Source organism: Prorops nasuta, unplaced genomic scaffold (assembly GCF_024137725.1).
Source record: "Prorops nasuta isolate Cenicafe-Biocafe unplaced genomic scaffold, Cenicafe_Pnas_1.2 PNAS00068, whole genome shotgun sequence".
Classification (NCBI taxonomy): domain Eukaryota; kingdom Metazoa; phylum Arthropoda; class Insecta; order Hymenoptera; family Bethylidae; genus Prorops; species Prorops nasuta.
Genome location: NW_027116865.1, coordinates 91025 through 116677, shown reverse-complemented (window position 1 = coordinate 116677; position 25653 = coordinate 91025). Strand labels below are relative to the sequence as shown.

Genomic DNA, 25653 nt, shown 5'->3' with positions numbered 1-25653 from the left:
TCGCCCGTGTTAAAATCTAACGCTACCGAAAAGGCTTCTTGACTGGGCAAGTGACAGCTGAGCGCTTGTTTGTAAACAAGTCGACCGGCTGAGCTGAGCCATGCTGCCTGGCGGAGCCCGACCGGCTAACTGTCAGAGCAGTTCAATTAGCTAGCTATCGAGATGTTGCCAAACATAATTACCGAATTAAGCGCAGAATCGGAAATTTGGCAACAGATGATAACGCCTCGCTAACGCTCCGCGAGCCGGCAAGTCGCCTCACACCTCATCCTACCCTGGATCCCAGTAGAACTATAGTTCTTTCTCTCTCTCTCTCTCTCTCTCTCTCTCTCCATGGCATCTCCGAACGCCTCGCCCTCGACCACGACTGCCGTCGTTCGCGTCGGTCCTGGCCCAGCGCCTATGGCGCTGGACATTCTCGACGAGGATACCCTTCTGGCATCCCCGCCTCCTGCGGGCCCGTCTGAGGGTCCCGCTCCTGTTCCCGCACCTGTTCCCGTGGCACAGGTTGACGTTCCGGCGGCAACCTGCGTTGCTGTTTCCGAGGTGGGCGGTAGCCAACCTGTTACCGAGGGGTTGGCGAAACACCCTGCGGAGTCTGGGCATGAGGAGCTGGGTACGCATGTACTCAGCGAATTAATGCAGCGACACTGCAGGATGCGTTCGGTAACCCTGACGCCTATGGAGGGGAGCAATCAGGGTCTTCCTAGACGTAGTCTAGTGGAGTTGCTGGCTGCTCTCTTCCGAGCGGACCTAGGCCTCTACCACGAAGTCGTGGCAGCGTTCGAGGTGGCCGAGGCACCTGGGTTGAGCACCCCTGTCCGCAAGCTCTCCCGAGTGGAGCGTAGGCGGGCCAGGGAGGCCTAACGGGAGACAGCGGTAGCTGTTCCGGAGACGAAGCGGCCGTCGTACGCAACGATGGCGACCAATAAGCCTCCAAAAGGAGCAAAGCAACCGTTGCCGCCTAACGTGACTCCGGCACCACCGGTGAAGAAGGCGAAGCCTTCCGATCCAGTGGCCACGCGCGCTACCGGCAATTTCGGCATACGTGTATGCTGGAATTGCAAGGGTAAGGGCCATCGGTTTTCCGAGTGTCCTACGCCAATTACAGATGCTTTCTGTAAGGGGTGTGGGCGCACCGGGAAAACGTTGCGCACCTGCCCTGCCTGTGGGCCGCATTGGGAGACAATCGGTCCATACGTGGCGAAAGCGGGTACGAACGTACCACGTAAGGTGATAGCGGCAAAACGCAGATCCGAGCGTGGGAAAGTACACGCCCAACCACGGCCTTCCGAGGCGACTCCGAAGGGAGTTCCCCAGGTGGTGACCCCACCGAAGGAAAAACCTTCGAAGCCGCTAAAGACGAAGGTGGCTCGTAAGGAGGTTTGTATGGATAGGGTTTCGCAGGTAGTCGAGCCCTAGAAATACTCCTCCTGCAAGTTACCGAATTGTTACCGGTACGAGAAATCGTACGATCCCGCACGCTACCGTACACCTATGTGAATTTCCCATCAATTTCATCCTATTTTCCTTCCTTTTCATTCCTTTCCTATCCATCCAAAACAAAAACAGAAATTGATGAGCTTGAGCCGGTAAAGGCCAATTTTTTCAGGACGAGGTGAGACACAGACCACACGTGGACCTTCTGTCGAGAAATGGTACCGGTACTGCCATCTAGCGGTAATCGACGGCAAGACGAATCAATAATTCGTCGAAGTGCTGCCGTCGGTCGTGATCGACGGTACTAGAGGTCGATGAACTCGATCCTAGTGCTGCCATCTAGCGGCCCGTAAATGAAGCAGGGCTATCGAACGCCTAGATCGAAATTCGATTAATCGAAAGGCAATTGTTATCGAGCAGAAGCGATAAGTGAGAATACGAGAATCACTTAGATCGTCTGCGCATGCCCAAAGCTCGGGTAGGGGTAACCTATCCGACGGACGGCTAACGGGGCAAAACAAAATTTTGCCGGAACACTCCAGCGACAACCCTTGGACCAGACAGAACAAACAACACGCACTATTATTGATACGTAGATGGCTGAGTCCACGGGACGGAAGAGGAGTACCGGGTCGGGCGACTCTGATGAGTTCGTAGAACCGACAGCTACCGATGCTTCCCAGGCAAACCTGGAGAAGATCTCGAGTCTAGACGAGAGAATGGAAAAACTGGAAGGGTCTTTCCAGGATTTCATATCTCAAGTCCAGCAGGCTTTTGACAAGCTGCTGAAAAATAAGACTGTTCCCGATGAAGCAGCAGTGGCAGCTGCTTCTGCTACCGAAAAGCGCGCTAGAGGCCGACCGCGAAAAACCGCGGCCGCTCTACCGGCATCGGCCAATCAGGGTCAACCTTTGTTGACAGTGACAAGGCCGAGCGATGATCTCGAATCTCAATCGACATCAGACGATGCTTCGGCTGAGATATTTCAGGGGGCCTACAGGACGAGGGTCCTGAAGGGAAAACCTGGAAAAGCTACCGGCCAAGGGGATGACTGTATGCCCCGTTGGCGTGTTCTCGAATCTCTCCAGAGATCAAACTTGACCTTTGCGGGCGATGGAACGGAGGCGGTTGAGAGTTTTATTTCTCGAACCGATGCCGTCCTGAACTTTCTCAGGGTAAGAGATTCCGACCTGGTTGACGTCTTTCCCCACATCCTAACAGGTGTGGCGAGGATGTGGTTTGAGGATAATGAATTCTCAACCTGGCCTGATATTAAGTCCGCCTTAAGGTCTTATTTCAGATCACAAACATGGGAGGAAGAACTGGAGACTGAGCTTCTACCAAGAACTCAGGGTGCTAAGGAATCTGTGCGAGCCTATTTGCAGACTATACAGTCGTATATTCGGAAAATAGGCAGAGAAAGATCAGATTGGAGCCGAATCGCTATCGCGCACAAGAATATGCTACCGGTGTATAGAAGAGGTATCGCTATACACAAAAATATGACGTATCGAGAATTCGAGCGTTTGGCGCTCAATTTCGAAGCCGCTTATAGGCCGTCATTAAAATACCGTCCACCTGCCGCGCCTGAGGAAAGCTTAGTTCCTGAGTTGGCGTATACCGGCAGTCATGGAAGCTCCCGAGAGTCTAGGCGACACGGTGTGCGTGCTCTAGAAGTGGATAAAACATCCAGCTCTGATACCGACGAATCAACAACGGAGGATTCGAATGATAACGAAGAGCATTTGAAAGCCATTAAATCAACAAGGAACCGACAAGGAACCAGTTCCAAGTCGAAACCTTCGTTAGATAAGGCAGCTGGCAACAATAACAGCCGGCAGGGCTCAAAACGTAAACAACCGGGCCCGAGCGCTACCTGCTTTAATTGCGGGAAAGCTGGACACGGTTGGAGTGCGTGTAAAGAGCAGAGAACAATGTTCTGTTACCGATGTGGCAGCAAAGGGGTTTCTACAGCGGAGTGCCCTAAATGCTGTTCAAAAAACGCCAAGAGGAGTCCGTAAAATTTCCCGAGAATGATACGACACTCCAAGAGCAGAAAAACATGATACCGAAAATCTTGGGTGAAAACCAAGATAATATAATCCCGGATAATTATGTCGAAGAATATTCAGTACAGCAATGTGTGAATATTAACCATAATTATCGCTCCCGCGATTTCTCAGACCAACATGTTATGTTGGAGACGGAGAATGTAAACAAACACTCAGAGGACACAAGCGCTCGAGTGGTTGCTACCGAAAATTCGAACGATGATCAATCGGTCGATAAGTTACCGGTCGGTGATATTACTGATATAGTAATTACGACGTTTGGCGATAGATCTAGGAAACTAGCATTCTACACCACGATCACCGTACAAGGGGAAAAGCTGCGTGCGCTGGTGGACTCGGGAGCCTCACGCACGTTTGCAGGCCAAGTAGTCATTGAATTGTTTAATTCAATTGGTATACAAGCCAATAAAATAGAACCCTTAATAGTTACCGTTGGCAACAATTACACATGTAAAGTAATTGAGTCCGCCAAGATCCCGATATTTCTTGAGGGGAAGACAACTATAGTTGACACACTATGGATGCCTTCTTTATCAAGTGATTTTATTTTGGGACTTGATTTCCTACAAGATGCTCATGTTGTCGTGGACTTCTCCACGGGAGAATGGGCTTATAAGGAGAAACATCAAAATAAACATTGGTTCTCGAATGCCGAATCACTAAACTGTGTAGTGGTGAATAACGGCTTAATGGTTCCCGATAATGATAACGCTAAGAAATTACAAGAGTTTCTAGAAATTAAACTGCCCCTCATTTCTGGAAAATCTGAAATTTCAAAGTTACCGGCAGTCATAATTGACGTGCAAGATCACGAGCCAATCAGACAGCGAGCTCATAGGTGCACGGATAAAATCCGCCAAGCTATGTGGCAAGAGGTTGACGATATGCTAACCAATGGCATTATCGAACCGTCGCAAAGTGATTGGGCGAGCCCGGTAGTCATGGCGAAGAAAGCCAATGGCAAGCTCCGCTTTTGTGTGGATCTCCGGCGCGTTAATGCTGTAACTAAAAAGGATGCGTACCCATTACCGAACATGGCTGCGATCCTAGATGAGTTACGACAGGCCAATTATTTAACAACGCTCGACTTGAGTCTAGTGTATTGGCAGGTACCGCTAGCAGAAAAGTCACGTGGTATCACGGCTTTTATTGTTCCAGGCAGAGGCTTATTTCAATAATGCCTTATGGATTAACTAATGCTTCCGCAATATTCCAGCGTGCTCTGGATAAATTATTGGGTCCCGAATTTTATCCACATGTATTCGTCTATTTGGATGACATTATCATTGTCACCAAAACATTTGACGAACACTTATTATGGTTGGATAAAGTTATCGAAAAGTTAAGGCAAACTGAGCTGACGATAAATAGGGAGAAAAGTTTCTTCTGTAGAACGGAAGTAAAATATCTCGGATTTATCGTAGACAGTCAAGGTCTTCGCGTGGATTCGGCGAAAACAGAAGCCGTAATCACGTTCCCGATACCGAAGAATTTAAAGCAAATTCGTAGATTCTTGGGAATGGCATCTTGGTATAGAAGATTCATTCCAGAACTTGCAACAGTTGCTGAACCGCTAACGAAATTGACAAAGAAAAATCAGTCATGGGAATGGACAGCCAATCAGCAGTCAGCATTCGACGCGCTGAAAGGATGTTTGACAAGCGCGCCAACACTTGCATGCCCAGATTTTTCGATCCCGTTTGCATTTCAGACCGATGCTAGCAATGTTGGCTTAGGTGCTGTTTTAACGCAAGTTATCGAAGGTCAAGAAAGAGTAATCGCCTACGCGAGTAGAGCGCTTACGGATCCCGAAAGAAAGTATACCGTAACCGAGCAGGAATGCTTGGCAGTGGTGTGGTCGATAAGGAAGTTTCGATGTTACCTTGAGGGTTATCACTTCACTGTAATTACCGACCACAGCAGTCTCCGATGGTTGCATAATTTAAAAGATCCATCTGGAAGACTTGCTCGTTGGGCTCTCGCCTTGATGGAATACGATTTTACGATCGTACATCGTAAAGGAGCTTTAAATCATGTCCCTGATGCTTTGTCAAGAGCACCGGAAAGTATAAATGCTTTGCTACCGTCTTACGCCGATACCAAGGATGCGTGGTATTTAAAGCGCGTAAAGGATATCGAAAGAACGCCAGAAAAATTTCTTGATTGGAAATTAGATGGAGAGTTGATGTATCATCAACGACGTTCAGATTTGGCAGATGCTGAGCTCGAAGATCTTGATGCTCGGAAACTGGTGATACCCAGGGAGTACAGGCAGAAAGTGCTCAAAAAATGCCATAAGCTACCGCAAGCCGGCCATCAAGGTATCGATCGTACATATCGACGCCTTTCGATAAATTACTTCTGGCCAGGTATGTTCAAAGATGTAACGGCTTACGTCAGTCACTGCGACGAATTTCAGCGTTGCAAGGTAGAACAAGCTCCCGTCGGCTTCATTGGACGTCGAATTGTTGAACAGCCGTGGACTGTAATATCGGCAGATATTATGGGCTCACTGACGCCAAGTAAACAAGGGTTCTCGTATGTGTTGGTAATCCAAGACCTATACACAAAATGGATTGAAGTAGCACCACTTCGACGCACTAACGGCAAAAAGATTGCAGAGGCTATCGAAAACTTGGTGATTCATAGATGGGGTACACCAAAAGTTTTAGTTACCGGCAATGGTACCAAATTTGTAAATACAGACATAACTGCTTTATTACAATTACCGGGTATGAGGCAAACCACGACACCTCCATATCATCCCCAGGCAAACCCCACCGAAAGGGTGAATAGAAGCCTGAAGATGATGATAAGGGCCTTTCTCGATTCTGATCATCGAGAGTGGAATCAGCATTTGGATGCATTTAGATTTGCATTTAATACTGCCCACCATGGTTTACTACAAGCTACACCTGCATTTGCTAATCTGGGTAGAGAACCAGAATCGGCAAGGTCGATGCGACGTGAATTAGAAGGCTATACCGAAATCATGCAGCAACCGACAGAAAAGTGGTTGGCACGCATGAAACGCTTGGAAACACTCAGAACAGTTTTCAAGTATGCTCTCGAAGAAACGCACGAACGACAGGCAAGACCGTATAATCTACGTCGTCGTGAAAAGCACTATGAGGTTGGCGAGTTAGTCTTAGTTCGCAACCGACAGCTCTCGATGCCGCAAAACACATATCGGCTGCACTGAACAAACCATTCGGTGGACCGTTTATGATTGCGAAGAAGTTATCGGAGACAGTTGTAAAATTGTCTGATTTGGCAGGAAACGTCACAGGCAAAATGTCTACGGCAGACATCAAGCCATACAAGCCTGAGCTACCGCAAGAGTAAACCCAGACTGAAGTGCATCACTGCACGCTTGGGCGTGGCAGCGAAAAACGAACTCGTGTTCGGGCGCTTTCGGTTTCGGGTCGAAACCTCCGTTACGGAGGGGGGTATGTAACGAAGTTCCCCGTTACGTATGCGAGATACCGAATAAAAAGTATAAAAGCTACCGAACAGTGGATATTATTAATCCCTACGTTACCGACTCGTGAGATAGGCTCACGAGTGGATTATAGCTAACGTCAAGGATAGACCCCGTTGAGAGGTAGAGGCCCGGATGAAAAGACCGGCAGTAGTGGTAGCTAGGGGGTTCCTGTGACACGGTGGTGAGGGGAGTGCGGGTGTGCGGGGGGAAGTGTCTTGGGTTTTCCTGTGACACGGTGGTGAGGGGAGTGCTGGTGTGCGGGGGAAGTGTCTTGGGTTCCTGTGACATGGTGGTGAGGGGGGTGCGGGTGTGCGGGGGGAAGTGTCTTCTTAAGAGCTAGGGTTTATTGGGTGATGAGGAGGGTGCGGGTGTGCGGAGGAAATGCTTTGGCTATGGGGAGTGAGAGAGAGAGAGAGAGATCCCTCTCACCCTCTCTTTCTCTCTTAGAGTCTCTCACCCCTCTCCCATCAGCCTAGGGCGCGGATGGTTAATTATCCTACGGGTCCACTAGTTCTCTAAGGCTTACCCCCTCTCCCATGTCACTAGGGTCCGGATGGTTAGTTATCCTACGGGTCCACTAGTTCCCTAAGGGTTACCCCTCTCCCATCACCCTAGGGCCCGGATGGTTAGTTATCCTGACAGTTACCCAGAGAACATTTTTTTGTATTTTAGTTGGTGGAGGAAAAAGTTTCTTTTTTCTCCACTAGGTAGCGATCACGAAAATTACTGGGGCAGCTACACCGCTAGGGGTCCTAAGCATCTTACGGACTGCCATTTTTGATTTCTTAGTCCTGCCCTCGGAGGGTCTTTTCTCCCTCCACATACTTATCCTAGACCTTCCCACTATTTTCCTACTATGGACCCGCCATTTAACTTGATTTCACATTTAACCATTTTTCTTCCCTCTCAACCTACCTCTACACCATTGAAGGGTCTTTTTCCCTCCACATACCCATTCTATTCCCTCCTACTATTTTCCTCCTTGGGTCCTTCTTTTAATTTCACATTATACCTTTCTTGAACCTTGGGTACAGATTCCTTTTTTCTTATACAAGCTGTCGATAAATATAAAGTGAAAAAATATGCAGTATCAAGTGATTATTAATTTAGCGTATAGACAGAATTCTCCAGTAATTCATATAATTACAAGAATAATAGATGAAATTATGCAAAATTTATCACAAGCGGTAAATGAAGAAACAATCGAGACGCATGGAATGGAGTATGAAAATAGTAAGTTATTATGAATGAGATTGCATCATACATTTTTCTAAAATCTGATGATTTTTTACAGTAACACGCTGTATACAACTGTTGATGAGAGGTATCAGAATGATTGAGATAGAGGCAGGGATAATTCCGCAGGAAGAGGAGGAGGAGCAGGAGGAGGAGGAGGAGGATGAGGAGGAGACAACGATGGAGGTAGCAAGGGCAGAAGAATAGCTTGATATTTTAAAATATTATATGTTAAAACTCTTTTTAGTTATATATATATATATATATATATTGAATAAAAGTATTATATGTTAAATCTTTTGAATATTGAATAAAAATTACTGTAAGCATATTATAAATGAATAGATTATTCATTACATCTTCCTGTAAGCATGCTCTACATGTCACATAGTTAACAGACATTATTTTTCCTTTTGCGAAACAATGGGGAGTGAAATTCTAGGGACCACCCAATGTTCCTCCTATGAGCTTTCCCAGGGCTCTCTAAAACTGACCCGATACCTTCTGCCCATATTTTACCCTCTCAACCAGTCTCTAGCTATTTTTTTTCGAGACTTTTCTCACAAACAGGTCAGATAAATGAGCCCACGTGCTAAACAGAGTCACAGTTGTGAAGTAAGATTGTCAAGAAGCCATTGATGCGCTCGATACTTTCTGACCATATTTTACCCTCTAAACCAGCCTCTAGCTATTTTTTCGTGACTTTTCCTCCCTCAAGCAGACCAGACAAATCATTCAGCCTCTAGCTATTTTTTTCTCAAGACTTTTCTCACAAGCAGAGCAGACAAATGATCCCACGTGCTAAACAGAGTCACAGTGTGACGTAAGATTGTCGAAAAGCAATTGATGCGCTCGTAAATTTTAAGCTGCACTCAGGATATGTCCTTAAGATGCTAGTATTCCCAACCCAAATAATAATGGACGTATATTTCACGACTCGTTTCTAAATAATGAAAAGTTTATATTTTAAACTGTCATTACTTTATCTGAGGAACGTGACTATCTGCACCATCTAGTACGTGTTATGACACGTTTGAATTAAATATATTTGTTTTAGATGACGGTTATTTGATCTGAAGAACGTGTATCTCACGACTTGCTTTTAAACAATGAAAAGTTTATATTCTAGACTGATGTCACTTTATATAAGGAACGTGTATATAATTAAATGGATTTATTTATTTTAATTAACAACTACTTGATCTAAAGAATACATGTATCAACAGGTTTAAAATAATGAATTCTCTTTGAAATCTACAATCATGAGTGAGTAACCCATCAAAAATGTCGTTCGCCTGCAACAGTCCCTCCACTCTCAATTTCCAATAAGCGTGTATATCTTATCCCTTCCTACGATATTATTCAAAGCCACCCAAGTTTCGTTTGCCTGCAACACTTCCCCTACTCTCAATTTCCAAGTGTGTATATCTTATTCCCTCCTAGGATATTATTCAAAGTCACCCACGCTAGCAATTAGGAAATTTCATTCAGTCTCGATTAGAAGCGTGAAGCAGTCGAAAGTTCAAGTCTGTAACGCTGCAGTCATAATATTTTATTGTGGTGTAATAGCAGTATTGAAGCTTCAAGCAGTGCAAAGTACCAGTTTCACGTTGCAGATAGAATATTTTTTTATTGTCACGTAATTGTCGTAGATAATCTTTAGAAGGTAAGAATTAGTTTGTCTTTTTTACGTTATTCTCTATTCTTAATATTATTTTATTATTATAGAAATGGATTTAACTAAGATTAATGAACTCGCAACTGTAGAACCAAAAACTTTTATAAAACTGAATACTTTGGAGATTGGGGGGTCATACCGAATAACTGAATTATCGAAAATTAAAACCAAATATGGGGAGAGAATAATAGCAAAGCTGCTTACGAAGGAATGGTTCTTCTTGCCTGCGAGGATGATGGCATTACTGGAAAAACCAGAACAATTCAAGAATTTTCAAGATGCAGCTTCAAATCAAATATTAACATTCACGTATCATGGTGGAAATTACAATAATATGACATTTGCAATTGTTAGTCAAATTTCAAAAGATTAATTTAGAAAACATTTGTAAGGAATAATTTAAACACAAATAAATGATTATTATATCTTATTTATTATTTTTTTCCTTCATTATAATGATAAGCTTAACTATAGTCTATTAGCGATTAACATACATTTCTAACTATTAGCGATTAACTTACATTACTAACTATTAACGATTAACTTACATTTCTAACAATACTTGTAAGCGGGTTATATTCAACAATTTTATCATGTATAATTAAACAATACGCAGTAGTATTACTTGCAATATTTTTAGAACAATCGATCTCTATTTTAACGTCAACTGTGCCAGATTTAATAGATTCGTTTTGATGCGAACAATCAATGACAAAGAGAGGGCCATATTCTAAGAAATTGTTGTAATCAAGCATTGGTTTCGACGGTTTTTCTCCAGCATAATAGGATTGGATAAATTTAACATACATATCATATAGTACAGAAAATCGTGATTTTTCAGTATCAGTATCAAGTCGATCATACGGATAAAATTCAGAATTAAGATAGACTTTAATATCACGAACAAAACTATCATCGAAGTCAAGCACCTTCATATGCTGCGTATTCTTCTTATTTGTTCTAAATGCTAGAATAACGTATCGAGGCTTCTCCAATTGTGTTGCAGCTTTTACAGCCCACGTATGCCTCTGTGTTTCTGGTAGAAGCGGGTATTCGTAGAGTTCCCAGGATCGAAAAGCCATGGTGAGGCTTTTGTTTTGGTCGATAATACGTAGAAATTGAAGTTTTGTGTATTCATTCAATGATATATGAGGAATTCTCCATTGCACTTTTTGAACATCAATTTTGGAGTCGGTGATTTTCGTTGAAGAATATATCGAATTCGTATCATTACGCGCTCGAATGAGAACGAGCTCATGACGTGCATTTATTATGACTCTTCTATAGTCTTCACAAAAACCCAACAGCATTTTCAGTGGTACGCAAAAATTAAAGTATTTCGTAGGCTTATAATCTGATAGAAACCATCCTGAATGGTGTAGACTCGTACTCTCCTCCCCAGTCAGAGAAATGAGATTCTTCATGGAACTAGTAATACCCACATTCTTACTGCGGTCAATCTCAATACCATTCAATTCATAGCGAATTTCATCGAACAAGAATGCCATCGAATTGCAGTCAAGTCCCACTGTATCTTGAACTGTTGCACCCTGAGCACGAGTGCCCTCGATTAATTTTCCCTCTATGTATAGGTAACTCTCACATGGTAGAAGAATTAAATCTTGCTGTTGTATTGGAATTCGAATTTCGTCACTATTTCCCAATGATGCATTTGCATACGGATTGTAAGCATGTATTTCCATTTTAGTAATGCGATTGTCGTACACAGGTTGTGCGGTTACGTCCAACAGGTCCATTTTTATTTCTGACCTTGAAACCCAGTGATTGAAGAAAGGTTATATTTTTTCTTGTTAGCGGTCTTCTAACGTAATCCCCACCCAATGTATCTGCTCCTGCAGCAACTGTTGGACTGATGATAGGCTCATCTGGTATCGGTGATTTATAAGTATTCTTGTAAATTAGCATTTTCTAATGTGTAATCGAATTGTAATTTCTTCCCCACCGAAATTTACTAGACGGTTTTCCTGATCGAGAATGCGCAAAGTAAGACGGTCAATTACTTTCACAATGACTGGCAAGTAAATGACGTTTTTCGGTGTTTCCGAGATTTTATAGCCTGGTGGCACGCTTGGAAAAAATTCATGTATAACATGTTGAGGTTTGCCGTTTGTATATGCACCAGCAGTAATATTACATTCAATTCGTAAAATATTCACCCTTATAATGTTTACGGGCTGGTCTGATTCGGCTAGAGTGTTCGGCTGAATAATTCGATCTGACGAAAAACCCAATAAAGAGCCTATATTATTAGGTTTTGTAAAATCGATCAGATATTTACACTTTATTTCACTTTTCAACGTATTATTATTAGCACGTAGAATAATGACATCTTCATTATCCGCCTCATGCATCAATGTACGCAAAAGATCATTTATAGCACTCAATTCATAACAACCTGTAGGTATAGTCAGATCTTCAGTATCGTAGTAAAACTTATTGTTCGACTCATCAACATTAGCGATTGAATTGAAGCTCTGAAAGTCTACGAGACCAAGTTCATATTGCTCCTCCCGAAGATTGATCGGTGGGAAAAAATCTGCCTCTAATATGGACTCGCGGTCAGACAGCGTAACCGTTAAAGACATTGTTCACGTAGAAACTTGACACACAACTGACCGCATATGCTTGTATCATACGATTGATATTGATCGTGGTTGTAGTAGATTATAGCAGAAGGACCAAAATAATCTAAAAGTTCAATTGGAGGTTTCAAATTTCCAAAGGAGTCGAAATACTTTACGTAATTATTACGTTTAACGTAGGCAACCCAATGTGTACCAGAACCTTTATCTTCATCAAGATTCACGATTGCACACTCATTGCATACTACGGTTTGCGGTAGAGATGTGCGCATAAAAACTCCTCGAAAATGTGGTATATCCTGACATGCATGTAATAATTGAATATTACTAGTAGCTCCAGATTTCGGGAGGTTGCTTATTTTTTTTTTTTTGCGAGGTTTTTTTCCTCCTTTTCAAACCCTCTCCCCTTCGTCCGTAAGGGGTTAGGTATAAACCATGTCCACGCCTGCCTTCTATTACACGATTGTGACGCTGTATCTCTTCCAATTGTCTCTTGGATGCTTTCGCATCGTTTACAGCTTTTGTTATACCTGCTGCGCCCCCAGCTAATGCGCCCACTGCACTCAACAGTGGGAGCAGAGGCAATAAACCCCCCCGTTTTTTTTTTTGAGTAAATTGCTTTTTCCTCAATAAACCTCCTCGTTTCTTCGGTACACGAATTTTTCTTTTCTTCATGCTTCTTCCATGCACTTGTAGGCCTAAGCCAAGTTTTCGTTTTACATTCATGGATGCCCAGACTGCTGCTGCAGCTGCTCGTTCACGTAAAGATGAGTCACTAGCAGTGATACGTTTTCGTGCATGCTGTGCAAGAACTTTATCAGCCTGGTGACGTGGTGGCAGATCCTTATATATTGAATATGCGATATCGTGTTCACGACAGGCTTCGTCTAGAGGATTTATACCAGGATCACCACGTGCTAACCGTTCTCGAAGTCGAGTACCTGGTCCGCAATAATTGTAGCCAGGTATGTGTACTTCGAACGGTAATTTATTCAGTATTTTATTGAAAAAAGTTCCACAACCGTAGCTTACCATGTGGAACTTTCTTTCTGTTTCTCACACAGAGTTTGCTGACAAGCCCAGCAATCTTTTATTGAAGGGAGCGGTCCATCAATGTGATCTGTATTAGGTAGATTATGATGTTTAAAACACCAGCGATATTGTTGTACTTCAGGATCTGCACGAATATGTTCAGGCAATTTATTCCAAACCTCTTGAATACTACGCGGAAAGTACTTTAAAAGTAAAATTTTCGGTATGTATTCAAACTGCTCAGCGGTTAATACCTCCAAACTTGACACATCTAACACTAATAACGGCATGATGAGAACTGATCAAACAATTCATTTCATTCCTATAAATAGGTTGTATGACCACAGAGTTTTCAGTCATGGACTTCGTAAAGCAGCCGCTCGGTATTCGTGTTTCTAATATAGATTACCGAACAACCGATAAATGCATGAGACGTCACGGACCTCTACTCCCATCAACCATACGCTGTATAGTTTGTGGCCCTTCAAATTGTGGAAAAACAAATGTATTGCTGAGCCTTATAGAAAGCCCTCAGGGTGTGAGATTTGAAAACCTATACGTTTATTCAAAATCGTTGCAGCAACCAAAATATCGATACTTGGAGCGACTATTATCGGACAATGAAGAAATTAGTTATTTCCAATTTTCTAATAATAGTGAGGTTATAAAAGTAGCTGAAGCACTACCAAATTTAATTTTCATATTTGATGATGTTGCAACCGATAAGCAAGACAATATAAGAGACTACTTCTCCATGGGTAGACATTCTAAGATTGATTGCTTTTATCTTTGTCAGACTTATGCAAGGATACCAAAACATCTAATACGTGATAATGCAAATTTTTTAATTATTTTTAAACAAGATGGAACTAACCTAAAACATATATATAACGAACATGTAAATACAGATATGGCGTTTGAAAAATTTTATGAATTGTGTTCAAATTGTTGGAAGCGTGATTATGGATTTTTAGTAATTGATAAAGACAGTGCAATGCAAAATGGACGATATCGAAAGGGTTTCAATAAATATGCTGTGATTAAAGAGTGATGTTAATGGTCAAAAATGTTAGTTTAACCTTGAACGTTGAACAAGTCTATATATTGAATAGAGAATAGCCTTACAAAATGAAGGAGAAAAAGCTTCTAAAGAAGATTGCTGAGGCAAGTGAAGTAATTCGTCAAAAATATCGCGCACTCAAATCAGACAGAGTAATGATGGAAGACAGTTTAAATGAAACTTTTAAACCAATAGTTGAACCATTAAAGAAGCTCACCGAAAATAATCAAGCAATTTTCGTTGCACCGAAACATGAGATGAAAATGGAACCTATAAAGAGATCTCTCTCACACGAGGAATCTTTCATAATTCCGATGAAACGAAGAAAGTCTTATCTCACATCGACTCCACAGCGGAAAGATTTCATACGCAGCTCCAGAATTAACGTTCAAGGTCATTCATCGGATGATGAGCAGGAATATCCACAGTCGCACGAAACACAGTACCTTTCTCTGGAAGATGATGAAGAGGAGGAGGAGGAGGAGGGGGAGGGGGAGGAGGAGGAGGAGAAGGTGAAGAAGAATAATGAATATGGCACGCAAGATTTAGCGAGAGAAATAGAATTACCTGTGCATACATCCATCGAGGATGTAAAAGATGCTAATCGAAGTACGATAAAGTCTGGTTCAATTGCATCCAAATATATAGAATTGTTGACGAATAATGCTAAGGATAAAATTGACAGTAATTTTGGAGTTAAGTTAGATAAAGTGACGAATAAAATGTGGCTTGCGAAATGTGCTTTTAATGTTGATGATTACAGTAATTTTATTATTATCGATAAGGAGTATTATCCTGGCACGAAAGGTCTATTTGAATTGATCTTCATGAAAGAACCTGAAGATTATACTAAAGATGATTTAGACACATATAAAAGTATTCTTTCTCAAACTAATGTGCACAGAGCAGATAACATTAGTACAGGAAAGCTTCGTGGGAATAAGGGACATAAATGGAAGAAAATAATTAGTGAATTATTTCCACCGAAGACAAAACTTGTACAAGGCAAGGGATATATGCGTGTTAATAATAATCCCGTGAGCTATGTACATTGGAACGATCCAAACGAACTGGTCGAGCGATTAAAACTATTAATTGCATCATCTGCTGCTGGTCATACGAATCACCATAATGAGATACAGTCAATAATTGAGGAGCTCCATGAAGAAGGTATCATCTTATAAAAGAGATTGCAGTTTCAAGATTTTCTCAGTTCAACGTACTACTTCACTATGACAATAAATAAATTTGGAGCTGGTTTCAATACTGGTAAAGTGAGAAATTATTTTCACAAAATTGATGATGATACGTTAAAGTTTGATAAATATAAGAATGCATTTAATGCCAAGAAGAAAATAATTTCAAACTTGGGATCTGATGTTACTGATGAGACAAGTGCGGTGAATATCAGTGTTCTGATGAGTAATTTGACACCACTGCGTGATAGCTTTACAAAAGAAATGAATGAATATAGTGTGAAGCTGAATGAATATGCATTAAAATGTGAAATTCTTGAGGAAAAAATGACAAATCTGTTGAAAAAACGTATCGACGAAATTGATGAAAGAATCGAAAAATTGAATGATAAAATCGATCATAATAGTTACAAATTGGCAGGATTTAAATAAGAGAAGAAAGCGTTATTCTATATAAAAGAGATTGCAGTTTCAAGATTTTCTCAGTTCCACGTACTACTTCACTATGACAATAAATAAATTTGGAGCTGGTTTCAATACCGGTAAAGTGAGAAATTATTTCCACAAAATTGATAATGATACGTTAAAGTTTGATAAACAAAAGAATGCATTTAATGCCAAGAAGAAAATAATTTCAAACTTAGAATGTGATGTTACGGATGAGACAAGTGCGGTGAATATGGCTGCTCTGTTACGTAATTCGATGACTGTACGTGATAGCTTAATGAGAGAATTGTTTGAATACAGTGAGAAGCTAACTCACTATTACCTAAAATGTAACATTCTTGAGGAAAAATTTACAACTCTAATGAAAAAAATCGATGAAATTGATGAAATTGGTATAAGAATCGATAAATTGGTTGATAAAGTCGATCATAATGATTATAAATTGGATCGAAAAGACAAGGAATTACGAAATGATATGATTGTTGGATTGAAAATTGTTGTAGAATATTTCTCTAATCAGCTGGCAAAAAAAGATTTTGCAAATGAGAAGAATAGAGAAGACGATATAAATTATGCCTTGAAGAAACTTATACTACCGCCAGTGCTTGATGACCTGCTGTAAACATAACACGTAGTGGAATAATTATGAGTAGTGAGGAGAAGAAGCAATTGGTAGAAGAGTTGCATGTGCCTGCCAGACGGAACTTTTTACGTAGACGGGTAATAATACGAGGCTTCGATGACCTCTGGCAAGCAGACCTGGTAGACATGAGAAACTATGCAGACGCAGGCTACCACTACATTCTCACAGTTATTGATGCATTGTCGAAATATGGCTGGGCAATAGCCCTGAAAACCAAGTCAGGCAAGGAAGTGACAGCTGCATTGCTGAAAATCCTGAAGAGTGGGAGATGTCCGAAAAATCTACAGACCGACGATGGCAAGGAATTTTATAATAGTGATTTCCAATCGCTTATGAAAAAGCATGGAATAAATCATTACTCAACATACAGTGTATTGAAAGCAACCATAGTCGAGCGTTGGAATCGAACGTTGAAGACAGAAATGTGGAAAGGATTTACGTTGAATGGAAATTACAAGTGGAGAGCTATGCTACAACAACTGGTTGACAAATACAATTCAAGAAAACATCGTACTATAGGAATGCGTCCAGCCGATGTGAAACCTGAACATGCTAATAAGCTCTTAGCAACAGTATTCAGTAATATAAAGATCGTTGGTCGTGCCAAGTTCAAAGTCGGTGATTTTGTACGAATCAGTAAATATAAGAATGTATTTGCAAAAGGCTACACACCAAATTGGACAACTGAAATATTTGAAATTATAAAAGTGCAGAAAACAAATCCTGTTACATATTTACTAAGGGATTCTAGTGGTACAGATATATATGGTGGATTCTACGAACATGAACTTTTAAAAACTGCTAATCCTAATGTATATCTAGTTGAGAAGGTATTACGTAAGAAGGGGGACAAAGTCTTTGTAAAGTGGTTAGGATTCAATAATACACATAATTCATGGATAAATAAAAACAATATTTTGTAACATACAATTTATTAATAAAGAAGCAATTATTTAATCTTCATTTAAATCTACTTCACTTAATTCTATTTCATTTATCCTATAATGACCCCATGGTAGAGTTGATACAGTACCTTGTACAATATAGCGCTTATCATCATGTGGACTGAGAGAAATTTTTTGCTGTACAATTGAATAAACATTATGCAATTTTAAACGAATTAAATTTTGATTATGGATATGAACAGTAAAATTTTGTAAGCAGTCTCTATAATCTTCAAACGTTATTTTTCTAGCGATAACGCAACTCTTAACGCCCTTAGCTTTTTTAAAAATTTTATCTTGTATTTTAAATGTATACATTTTCGATCTCAGCCCAATAAACTCAGTCATAATTCTCCCGTTATTCTCATCTTTCATCAAACCAGGCACTTTTTTATTTACTAGAGGTAAATTATACTGGTTATTAGGCGAATAATCACTAGTATCGAATCTTGAAAGATTTTCTCTCATGATCGTGTAAATGTCATCGCATTCGATACTGTATATCAAACTATCTGTATCGGTATACAATGCTCTACATTTACTACCAAACGTTGGAAGCATATATTCATAATGGAATTCGTATAAACATGTTTTTGAAATATCTAGAATACTCATACCTACATATATAGGTTTATCAAATTTCGCCGTTAATTTTTTTAATTCTATCGCAACCAAATTTTCGTTGAATATGGCGCTACTGTGAAAATTTGGTTGGGATATCAATGCTTCTGCTCCATATCTTCCTTCCCACTTACTAACTAGCCTCACATCAACTCTATTTCTTACATTTTCCATCGTCTTACCGAACACTGCATTGTTCATTAGTTTGAAAAGATTTTTCTCAAACTCATTTTTAGATGCAGCTCGCAAACGTGTGTTTAAGTCTATATATTTGTTTAGCCAGGCAGATTGCTGGAATCTTAATCCGCGATGGATACGTTTCAGTACCATTCCATGACGAATACATTGTTGTAAAGCCCGATAATGTATAACATAACGCTCCTTATTTTCGACAGTTGCAAGTAGCTTCTTCTGTCGTGCTCCGGGCGGAGCCTCACGTACCGGACAAAATGGCAAGTCAGAGTGATTATCATGAAGTACGCTTGGATACTCCAAGTCTACCTCTAAAATAAAACCCTCAGATGAATCTATAGGTATGCTAGAGATATCAAAGTTGTTAGTATCTTCAATCCAGCGAAATCCATGAGTAGGTAGAGCTTGACACATTGCCCATCCGTATAGATTATTTACATCATAGTACATTAAATATTTGCTTGGTTTTGTTGAGTCATAATCATTCATATACCGATTGTTTGCTTTTTCATAGCGGTGAGAGCACTGACTCAAACCACCACGTATTCCGCGTTCTACGAAAAGCAACATTTCAACATCAGTGAAAAGTTCCAATTTTATTCTAGTATATTTAAGCATTGCATCCCAAGTGAAGCCTGGGAGTGTAAAATAATGTGCAGGATCCAAATTATAATTTTCCATGCAGCTATCGCGAAAATTTTCAAAAACGTCTGTCAGTAATAATACGTCAGTTTTTAAATAGAGATCGCTGTACTCCCCAAGTGTTTGTATTTGAAAATTGATCCATACCTCCTTAGCATGATTATATGCCTCTTCACTAATATCACTGTCAGTTAATTTGTTATAGAATAACTTGCGAGGCGGTAAAGCATTTTCTTCCAGACGATTCAGATTATCTACGTAATCATAAGGAAAAATACCTTTTCTTGTTAGTAGATTAAATTGTTCCGTATTTAAATTCGAAAATTCTGACTCTAAGTTTTGCAATTGAGATCTCTCCAAGTATGAGCTCAATTTGTCTAAACTTGATGCAAGAAATTTAAATGAATCAATAAATCTGAGCTGAATATTATATTTCCGTATGTATTTTGTAAATGAAATATACTTTTCCTTATGTACAGGTAGCAGGTATACTGAACCCTCATACATGTTTGCGATCGCATTGAAGATGAAATGTGCATCGTAATTAGATAAATTATGAAAAATTACTGGAATAACGTGCGAATCTTTATAGTTTAAATTACAATTGTTGTGAGAGGGTCCTCTATATTTACCTGTTAAATGATCATGATCGCGAACACGTATTTGATTTGGAAGAAATGGCTTTTTACATATATGACAGTCGGGATCATTGTTATGACGAAAATTTTCGCTAATACTTAGCGTTCTCATAGGCACTACAGTCTTTAGTTTTTCGCTCGCTATGCTAGCAATTTTATCGAGTTCTCGCACAAACCATTCTATACACTCGAGTCCACGATATGATTTATAGGTTGAGAGCGATGAATCACGAACGCTTTTAAAATAATATCCTACACTAAAGGGTAAATGTTTTTGATAAATACTACTATTACCGCTCGTTTCATTCACTTTATCTAATAAACATTCAATGTCTGCATATACGACGAATGGGGTCCTCTCATTGTTCTTGTCATTTTTAAAGGACACCCAACGGTCCTCTTCAGGTAGCAGTATACGGACGTTTATATTGAGCTGACTGCAATCACGTTTATGAGATTGAAGTTTATCCTCATTGAAGAAATAGTGTAAACATCTAAGAGAAAAATCATATTAGTATATAAACATTAAATAAAATTATATTAAAATATAAACAGTATAACATACCGATTACAAATAAGATGAGATTGTTTTTTTCGAGTCAGTTGTTTCTTTAGCAAGCGAGAAAGATTCGTGATACATAAAAAATGTGCTGCACCTTGATGTTCGAGAAGAAGAAGATTCGCATGTCTCGATTTCTCACATTTTGTGAGTTGAAGAGGTGCAATAATTTTATTCTCCTGCCCTTCCTGCTCATCCACCATGGTGAAAACATTAATCGACACATCATTATCTTCTTCAAATTTAGGTATCTGCCTTAATGTGGTTGGAAATGTTATACTTCTGACGTTGAAAACAGATTTAAAATGGGGGTATGAAGATTGTCGTTGTGGGTTTTTAGTTGAAATAGTCGGATAGAGTGCAGCTGTTACAGCCCATGCAAAACATGTATTATCATCACTCTGTATGTTTATCACTGCATGTTTGTTCTTAATATATTTTGGAAGGTCGATTCCACAGCCTGCATGTAGTGGATTATAGTGATTAATATTCACAATTAAATTTAATATTTTTTCCAAAGCCCACCCACTATCACGCTCTTGAAATTCACCTAATTTTGTTAAAATTTTATCTATGACGTTTGTTTTATACCAATCACTAAAAGTATCAGTCTTGAATAAAATCACATTTTTTGTGGAAATATGTTTGATATCACTAATTTCCTTGCAAATAAATTGTCCGTTGAATACCATATTTATCTTAACAGCGCTTACTTTACTGAATACTTTGTTCATGTAGGATTGCAGCATTTCTGATGCTGCCAATAGAAATTCATGTGGTTCGATATAATTAGTGTTTACTATCATACCACTACACATTCGACTTTTAAATGATGAATCAAGATCTTTCCAAATAAGCTTTTCCGCATTAATGCCCGCTCCAATTGAATTTTTATTTTTCGCCGCATGGAGAAGTAACTTTCGAATACATTTTATTTCTGCAAGATTTTTCTGTATAGCATCTGGAGTTGCATTCCGGTTGGATTCTCTCAAATCTCGAATATAATCACGACACTTGCAAACCCACTCGCGATAATCATGCTGAGTTCTTAAATCGGGATTCTTAAGAGCGTGATTTGAAGAATAACTTTTTTCTCTTGCTGCTCTGATTAATCGACACTGTATCTGAGCAATTTCCGTAAATATTTTCTGCCTTGCCCCTATACGTGCATTGCGGCTAGCAACTCTCAATTTTTTAATGTAATCGCGACAATCACGTACCCACTCACGATATTCATCCTGGCTATTTAAAACTCTATTTAGAAGCGACATCGTAGTTCTTTCCGTTTAAATGATCAGCGTGAAACTAATGAAAAATCTTAGATGGAGAACCCTTCAAATAATCAGTCTCCGAGACTCTTCAGTAACATAAATACTTTACGGATCAGGTTTCGCGTTGAAGTAAAAAGAATGCATTCAAGTTTAAAATATACATATATTCTAGATTTTTGATTCATACATATATTTCATATAATATACATTTCTCAGTGCGCATATACCTTCATGATTCATGCAAATAGGAAGTTGTGAATTATATAAACCATCTTCTAAATTATAATTTCCCCACACATATTCATCTACATTACTAATTTCTAAATCACAAATACTCTTTAACCAATTTAACTTTTCCACCCCTTTTACAAAAACCGTATCCTCATATACATATTTTTTTATAATATCTTTATATTTATAATATGGTGAAAAACCATCCATCCAATTTAAGCCATGATGATTGAAAAAGATTGAACTGAAAAAGAAATTCCTTATTCATTGAAAATAATAATTCGTTGTTTTTTATAAAATATACTTACTCTGTTTTCTTTCTCTCCTCTTCACTTAACCAAGTATGTGGAAAGGGGGGTGAAAATAAAATATGATGCACTTTTAGTTCTTGTAAAACTGCAAATTCTTTAACTATAAATGTCTTATCCATTAAATGGAATCCTTGAAAATCGACGAACGTTGGGATCATCATGTTAGCGTTTTTAATACTAAATTTATTACACTTTGCCGTTATTTTAAATATATTCTTTTTTTGTTTCTCTAAAGTTTTCCCCTTCTCTTCAAACCAAGTATTTCAATTCTCCCACTATCCTTAACTATTCTCTCTTTGGACCAATGGTGTTTCTAAAAGTGTCTGGTTAGTCACCTCCCACCACAGACCAAATTTTTCACATCCCTTACAGCATTTAAAAGATCTTGAGGAGCGTGTAGGGTAGTCTTCAGTTCAGTTCTAGCTTTAGAATATTGAATACTACTTTATTTTTTCGCTCAAGTTAGAAAATGTTCAGTTTAAACAGTATCACCCATATAATAGATATTGATGGATTTATGGTGAACAAGAAAATAGTATATAAAGAAGTAGCCATAAAAGATGTAAAAACTGATTACACATATTACGCCTCGTTTAAAGTGAATAACACATTTCATGATTTAAGTATTAAAGATCAAAAAAGTGCTAACTATGTGTATAGAAATGTACATGGCATAGAATATGGAAATATGGGTTTTGAAAAGTATATACAAAGTGAAATATATGACTTCATAAGAATTGTGCAACGAGACTATATGTATCCAGTAGTTGCATACAAAGGGGGCACTATAGAACGTGATATTCTAAATTTAATGGGCATTGAATGCATTAATTTAGAATATTACAAGTGCCCCAAGTATGACAATTTAAGGCAACATTTTACAACTTTCAACCTCCCATGCGAACTGCATAAATTAAAATTCAGTGGCAGATCAGGAAAACCAATCCACTGTGTCTACCAGGAGGTGGATGTATTCGCAAAGTGGGTGCGAAAACAAATAGAAGGTAAATAATAAAAATTAAGTTCGCAATTTACTTGATATTAATAACTTTTTTGTATGTTTCAGAGTCTGTTATTAGCTGAATGGGCTAAATATTAGTTTAATTTGTATTAGTTTTTTATATAGGTTTAATTTGTATTAGCTTTTATATAAGTTTCATTTGTATTAGTTTTTATATAAGTTTCATGTTCGTTTTTAATTATATGATAAATTTTATTTAAAAGTCTCTTTCTTTTCCTCTACTCCTATTTCCCTTAATTTAATCTGTAAAAAACAAAAAAAACAAAAAAAACAGAAAAAAGAAAAAAGGAAATAAATTTGACATGATTTCACCTATTATTCTTGTAATTATAGGAATTACTTGAGAATTCTGTCTATACGCTAAATTAATAACCATTTGATACTGCATATTTTTTCACTTTATATTTATCGACAGCTTGTATAAGAAAAAAGGAATCTGTATCCAAGGTTCAAGAAAGGTACAATGTGAAATTAAAAGAAGGACCCAAGGAGGAAAATAGTAGGAGGGAATAGAATGGGTATGTGGAGGGAAAAAGACCCTTCAACGGTGTAGAGGTAGGTTGAGAGGGAAGAAAAATGGTTAAATGTGAAATCAAGTTAAATGGCGGGTCCATAGTAGGAAAATAGTGGGAGGGTCTAGGATAAGTATGTGGAGGGAGAAAAGACCCTCCGAGGGCAGGACTAAGAAATCAAAAATGGCAGTCCGTAAGATGCTTAGGACCCCTAGCGGTGTAGCTGCCCCAGTAATTTTCGTGATCGCCACCTAGTGGAGAAAAAAGAAACATTTTCCTCCACCAACTAAAATACAATAAAAAGTTCTCTGGGTAACTGTCAGGATAACTAACCATCCGGACCCTAGGGTGATGGGAGAGGGGTAACCCTTAGGGAACTAGTGGACCCGTAGGATAACTAACCATCCGGACCCTAGTGACATGGGAGAGGGGGTAAGCCTTAGAGAACTAGTGGACCCGTAGGATAATTAACCATCCGGGCCCTAGGCTGATGGGAGAGGGGTGAGAGACTCTAAGAGAGAAAGAGAGGGTGAGAGGGATCTCTCTCTCTCTCTCTCTCTCTCTCTCTCTCTCTCACTCCCCATAGCCAAAGCATTTCCTCCGCACACCCGCACCCTCCTCATCGCCCAATAAACCCTAGGTCTTAAGAAGACACTTCCCCCCGCACACCCGCACCCCCCTCACCACCATGTCACAGGAACCCAAGACACTTCCCCCCGCACACCCGCACTCCCCTCACCACCGTGTCACAGGAAAACCCAAGACACTTCCCCCCGCACACCCGCACTCCCCTCACCACCGTGTCACAGGAACCCCCTAGCTACCACAGTAGAGTAGCTAGGATGGTTCTGGGACCGCGTGGCGAGGGGGTCGGGGTCCCGCGGGGGCAAGGGAAGTAGGGGAATTGCCCCCTCTCCTCGTGCGTGGTTGTGCGCATGCGCATCGTCCTCCCCCGACGTTAAACTCGTAGGGTACACACGTGACCTCCCCCCCTCTAATGTTAAGCAGTGGACGCCTGAGAGAGAGAGAGAGAGAGAGAGAGAGAGAGAGAGATTCCAGCAGAATAGTAGGGTACACACGTGGTCCCCCTTACGTTTATCCGTACAAGAGAGAGAGCCCCCCCCCCATCCCCCTTACGTTAAGCCATACAAGAGAGAGAGAGAGAGAGTAGTGCGATGATGCGACCTCCCCCCTCTTACGTTAAGCAGTGTACGTCTAAGAGAGAGAGAGAGAGAGAGAGATTCCATCTTTGTTCCTCTGTAGCTGATTCTTTGCAATATTTCTAGTACGGGATACAGTGGATTGGTGGAGAGGTAATGTAATAGAAAAAAAACATAAATTTAAGGGAAAAAGCCTTTCGGCATAAAAAACCCTCTTTATTTAAATACATATGAAATATATATATATAGGTACCGCAATAAAAACAGCAACAGCATCTATAATTAAAAAGAAAAATTATTTATATTTATTATTAATATTTATTATTATTATTTTTTTGTATTAACTCTTACCGATTTGGTGGGGACTGCCTGTCACACACACACAACCTAGCAGCTCACATAGGCTACATATTAGGTAAACGTAATATTAATTACAGCCTACGCGAGACTGCAGGTTGCTCCGCTGCAGACTGCTCCGCTGCAGGTTGCTCCGCTGCAGACTGCTCCGCTGCAGGCTGCTCCGCTGCATGCAGCATCCGCAGGGCTATGGGCAGCGAATGTGGCCGCCGCAGTGGCTGCTGCTGTTCGGGTATCGTGCGATACCCTCTTCGCACTGACTGCTGCTGCTGCTGCCTCACAATTGGCCTCACTATTGCCACT

The 25653-nt window shown here is 40.0% G+C and overlaps 1 protein-coding gene across 1 annotated transcript; it reads left to right on the top strand.

The window, feature by feature from the left end:
• Positions 1-5031: 5031 nt before the first annotated feature.
• On the top strand, positions 5032-25155 carry LOC136784756 (uncharacterized). The gene is made up of 6 exons (XM_066745644.1): positions 5032-5330; positions 5655-5833; positions 6011-6282; positions 6358-6564; positions 16909-17802; positions 25120-25155. Exons 1-6 carry the CDS (start codon positions 5032-5034, stop codon positions 25153-25155), a joined length of 1887 nt encoding a protein of 628 aa, XP_066601741.1.
• The last annotated feature ends 498 nt before the right edge of the window (positions 25156-25653 follow it).